At 32.4% G+C, this 5737-nt stretch overlaps 1 protein-coding gene across 1 annotated transcript; it reads right to left on the bottom strand.

Annotated features, from left to right (window-relative positions):
* Positions 1-707: 707 nt before the first annotated feature.
* Positions 708-4902, bottom strand: LOC106064161 (transmembrane protein 234 homolog). Its single transcript, XM_013222668.2, has 5 exons — positions 4739-4902; positions 2141-2292; positions 1461-1527; positions 1252-1344; positions 708-1033 (listed from the first exon to the last, which is right to left on the bottom strand). The coding sequence occupies exons 1-5, from the start codon at positions 4743-4745 to the stop codon at positions 957-959; spliced, it is 396 nt and encodes a 131-aa protein (XP_013078122.2). The 5' UTR covers positions 4746-4902; the 3' UTR covers positions 708-956.
* Between the last annotated feature and the right edge of the window lie 835 nt (positions 4903-5737).

Genomic DNA, 5737 nt, shown 5'->3' with positions numbered 1-5737 from the left:
AGAAGGCTGACACACTCGCCAAGAGTGGGAGAACAAACACATAATTAAACATTGCACTCTATCCAGAAGAAACTAATAGTAAATAAAATAAATGAGAAATGGACAAGCTCTCATCCTAATCACAAGAAAGATGATGCCTATTATAAGCTATCCCGACAAGATCAACGTCTAATCTTTCGACTCAGGACCGGACACAACAGAATGAGACAACATATGTACCGGAAGCTCAAAATTGGAACCAGTGAAATCTGCTCATGTGGAGTGTCACCTGTCCATGTCTTTACCATGAGGCCCGTACAAGACACTGGCCCCAAAACACCTCAATAGAAAGAAAACTATTCGGAGAGCTCCCTGATTTGGAAACCACTGCGCAGTTCATCTCTTATATTGGTCAAACATAAAAATGAGAACGAAGAAGTAATCTTAAAATGAAATTGTCAGTGATAGAACCATTACAAATACCATTTAAGGGACAGAACCCTAAATTATTATTATTATATGGCACAGGGAGATATATAATTACTTACTGGCAAGTTAATACTTTTCACGAAATACATTAGATATTTCTTTCAACAGATAGGCTGCCTACTTGACAAGATACTACTGTAGGGCACATTTTGAAAAGAACAAGGCACATAATTCAAAAATTTTCTTTATACAAGATCTTTGGTGTAACCATTTCCCCTGAAAGTAAAACAATGCATTTGTTGATCACTTGTTTATCTTTATTTAACTTAGGCTTAGTATAAGTTTATACTTTCTTAATCATCATCAACAACAACAATCTCTTTCGTTTTGTAAAAGGTAAAAAAAAAAAAAAAAAAAAAAAAAAAAAATTGCATACAAACTGTATAAAATATGAATTTCTTTTTTTTTTTTTAAATATACATAATTCACACCATTAGATGCTTGTTCTAAATTAAGTTTGGCAGTTGAAATGTTAGAGGAATAAAGTATCAGCTTCCTGTCTCTGACTTGCTGAAGACACATAAAATAACTCCACAGATGACAAGTGAAGCACCTAATAATGTCCCTGTATTGAAAACAAAAAAATACTTTTATCAACATAGCCTCAGATTCACTAAACAATCAATACAACAAAAGTAATAGGACATAATAATAATGACTAGTATAGAACCTAGTTAAGTCTCTATATTATCAACAAATAAATACAAATAAATACCATTCAAAGAATGTCCCCCCCCCTCCAAAAAAAGACACAATATGTAGATTGTTAAACAAAAGTCTTACTTAAATTCATATTTTTATCTCCTAGAATCTGTGATGAAAATGCTGTAGCAATCAATGTAAGTGAGTTTGTGATTGGTACAGCAAGAGTTAAATCTGAAAAACAAAATCACAATTATTGAAACAATAAAAAATAAACAATTAATTTGTGTTCCACTAGTCATAATTATAGCATGATGTATATTGCACAGGAATATGGTAATATGTCTCACCTGCTGAAGATAATGTTACATAATATAAAACAGAACCCATCTGATTAGTTATGAATGAGAGCAGATACTGTAAAAAAAAAAAAAAAGACATAATTTTGAGGTGAATTAAGCAGATAGAATATTATTTCGTCAATGCTTACAAAAGGGACTCTTTTTATACATAATACAGTAATAAAAAAACAACAACTAAGTTTCTATTTTTAACATTAAATGAAAAACATTTTTACATCATGGGTTTAGGAGAGAATATGCTTTATTTCTCCCCAAAAAATTGTTACCCTGAGATTTGGACTTTGTTCCATGATATATCCCAGCTTTGATATTATTACATAATCTAGAGTTTTATTAATTAAAAAAAAAAAATACATGCTCTTGTTTTAGCTTTGATGATAAAATATTCATTTTTTTAAAACTTTAATACTGTTGGAATACCAGTCTTTTCTTGAGAAGACCTTTTAACTTTATCAGTTTTTTGATGAGATGTTACATGAACCAATATCAGTGTGAGACCCATCAGTCTTTGATGATGTCTTTCAATCTTTTACTTCTCTTATTCTTAATTCTGTACCATGTAGCAATTTTACTTTATATATCTTATACAAGTTATTTCTTTTAATTAGCATTTTAATATTGTTTGTATTAAATCAATTTTTAATTTGAATCAGTCAAAAGAAACAAACCTTCCAATTAAAAAATAAGAACCTAAACTCTGCCAAAAATTGTGAAATTCTGCCATGTCTTTTGATACTGTCAACACCTGTACTGTATCTTTTTAAAAGAGGGTTCGTGAACCCCCATAAAATGGCCACAGTCAATAACCAAATAGCATCACCTAGAGAAAAAGAAATTGACAAATAAGTTCTTTATTAAATTGCTATAAAAGTGGAAAAAAAAAAAAATTATCTTTACAGCATATTATGTTATTAACATGAGTGTGTAATCAAAAATGTATTTCTTTGCACTACCTACTTCTGACAATTATAAAACTAGACCGAATCCTGATTATGAATCCCTAGACCCACACAAAAAGAGTGGTGCCTGAATACCCACTGAACCTTTAACTAATAGCTGATTACCCACCAATTTCAGAATACATATGAAAACATCATTATCCTTTGTAAAGAAGTTGCATACTTGTTGAATTCAGAATAGCAGTTGGTGTGGAAAGGATAATCATTATGGTGCACAAAAGACTTTATAATAAAAGACACAAAAAGCATTAACTGAAAAAACAAAATTGAATAAACTGCATGTAAGGAAGGATTAACTGCATGTAAGGAAGGAGTAACTGCATTTTTTGCTCTCTCTCTGATTTCTTTTTTTTTATTTTAATATACTGGCAATGAAAAGAGTACTGCTCATCCAATGAGCAAGGAAGTGAGAGTATTTAGATTTATAACTAATTATAGAATAATAACAAATTTAAACTTAAAAAAACAATTAAAATTTAATAATTTATAAAATAAAATCCTACACAATAAAACTTATTTGAAGCTAGTGAAAAATGAAAATGCATACTATACAATAAGGGAAAAATATTTTAAAATGTGGTATTTCTTTTGTATTTCTGGTCATTATTCTACAGGGGAATTTTTTTTTTCATTGCTCAATGCATGGTGATGAAATAGAGTACGGCAAAAGACTGTTCATTCGCTCAGCGAGAATTCTATCAAACTGAAGAAAAAGAGATCATGGTGTTCTACAAGCAAATAATCTCAAATCTATGTTTTAAAGACAAAGGAGATAGATAGGAGAATAACAAAGTCTTAGATCTACACGAAAGGCTGTCTAATTTAGATTTCTAGAGATTATTATGGAGTTTATCTAGTCTAGATGCTAATTCTTCTTGAGTCAAGATCAGTGAAGGACAAACTATGACCAATTGGCCAACTCCAGCCTGCAGAAAGGTTTAATTCTGGGCAATAATGAAAAATATAAATTTTACTCCTTATGTAACAATTCAAGATTTTAATACAAATTGAAATATAAAACTAATTTTAATTTTTATGATGGAAGATTTGTTGTTTAGCATGACATTTTGGTGAACGTTAAATGTGCCTCAATCAAGTGACTGTTGCTTTGGTGTTTATTCTATATAAAACTGTCCTAAATATAAAATAAGTGGTCAATTTAATAGAAGTTATTATTGCTTGCAAATACGTTACTAGACCTATGCCTATACTATCTAGATCTAGACTATATTGTTCCAGTGGGCTTATACTGTCAGGGATGGCCATAGATAGGCAAACCAGGCAGCCGGCTAGGTAGAGCCTCCATTTCCATCATTTCAGTTGAGTTAGTTATCTAGATTTTTCTATAAATAACTTAATTAGCTTAGCCTTATGAGGCCTAGATCTATTCTATTTAATCTAATAATCAATCTATCATCATTCTGACATTCTTATCTTATATGATACAGACATTACTTCAAAAAAGAAGATGATTACGTCCTATGTCTATGTGTCATGCATTTAGACATACATATTAACCAATGACCTAAACTCAGCCAAGTCACTGGTTTTCCTGGCTAGCTCAGGCAACCCATTCCATGCTGATGGAAGCAGCTTTTGTACAAATTTGTTCAAGCATATGGAACGAGGAATGTGCCTTTATCTTTGTGTCTTTCTGAGAATTTTATTAAATTTGGTTTTTGTATTTGAAGATTATGGTTCAGTGACTTATGTATAATTGCATTCAGTCACATTCATCTAGTCAATATTCTAGTCTAGATCTATCTAGACTCTACACTTACACTTTACACTGTCACTTCTTTAGTCTTTAGACGTTAGATCTAGATTTATTAGTTACTGAGCTACACAGTGATGATCATGATACTACAGACTAGTCTATATAGTACAGACGAGTACAGTAACCTGAGTAACACAACAGTCACTAAGTTCACTAACTTAGTAACTAACAGTTAACACAGACAGTGTAACAGTATAATTATTAACTAGAATCTATAAAAATTATCGGTAACTTATCTAGATCTAGATTCTAATAGGCCCTAGTTTCTATAACTATACTTAGTCTTAGTGGCTGCCTGGTCGTGCGGTTTGCTCGCTGGACTGTCGTTCGGATTTATCGACGGTCGAGGGTTCAAACCCTGCCTGCTCCCATCCCCCGTCGTCCTGCGGGAGGTTTGGACTAGGAAGTAAACTATCTTCAACTCTGAAGGAACATCCGAATTATGTAAAACAATAAACAAACAATACTACTAATGTCAATGACTTAATGACTAATGTACTATACTAGTTACCTACCCTACGTCTACGTACCTAACATTGTTTTTAAACCTGTCTATACTATTAGATCTAATTAATAATATCTGGATCTAGATTACTTTCTATTTATAATCCTAAATAATTCTACATCTCTCTAGATTTAGATCTATCAAGATCTATTAGTTCTAGACTTGATCAACATCTACGATCTACTGTCGATCATATTTTCATAGTATATATGGTAACAACAGACATTTATATAGGTCTGTGTTGTTGACATTCGCTAATATTGGTCACAGACCTATAAATTGATATAATATGTAGGTCTGTGATCTATAATAGATCTAGAATTCTAGATCTAAGTCTATAGATCTAAATTCTTAAATTTGTCTCTACTCAGGATGAAACCCATCTTATCTTATAATTATAAATCTATAATACAGACGTTACTTCAAAAAAAAAAAAAAAAAAAAAAAAAAAAAAAAAGATGATTACGTAATATGAGCCTTGCTTTAGACACTTTAGCCATTTATATTAACCAATGACCTAAATTCTGCCAAGTCACTGGTTTTCCTGGCTAGCTTAGGTAACCCATTCAATGCTCTATATAGCGCTAGGGAAGAAAAAGCATTTGAACAAATTTGTTTTTGCATATGGAACGAGGAATGTGTTTTCCAATCACGATAAGATCTAGCATGGGAGTAGCTGTGGTTGGGTTACCAGACGTCCGGCAAAACAAGGAAATGCCCTCCTTTTTTCTGGTCGTGTTCTCCGTCCGGCAGCCGCATGGGCGTAGCCTGGGGGGGGGGGGGTCCTTAAATTGTGGTCAACCCCCCCCCCCCCGAATTGCGTGAGTGGGGAAAAGTGGAGTTTTGTGACGGATTTTTTTGCTTTGATTTTGTTTATTTTAGATGAGATTTTATGTTAAACCATCACTTGCCCCAGCGCAGCCAAGGGGATTTTGAGTTTAAAATCCCCCTCAAGCTGGTTTTGAGGTTCAAACCCCCTAAGCTCTTCTATATGAAAAAAAATGCAAACGGCAATCACCAAATT

Source organism: Biomphalaria glabrata, chromosome 5, assembly GCF_947242115.1.
Source record: "Biomphalaria glabrata chromosome 5, xgBioGlab47.1, whole genome shotgun sequence".
Classification (NCBI taxonomy): Eukaryota; Metazoa; Mollusca; class Gastropoda; family Planorbidae; genus Biomphalaria; species Biomphalaria glabrata.
The sequence above is the reverse complement of the archived record's forward strand: the minus strand, read 5'-3'. Positions and strand labels throughout refer to the sequence as shown.

Bases quoted from the DNA above. Each gene is read 5' to 3' on its own strand.
- LOC106064161 (XM_013222668.2), bottom strand. The intron at 1,345-1,460 runs GTGAGACATATT...TTTGTTTTTCAG, and splicing joins TGTAACATTATCTTCAGCAG to ATTTAACTCTTGCTGTACCA. The intron at 1,034-1,251 runs GTAAGACTTTTG...TTTTCAATACAG, and splicing joins AGATAAAAATATGAATTTAA to GGACATTATTAGGTGCTTCA.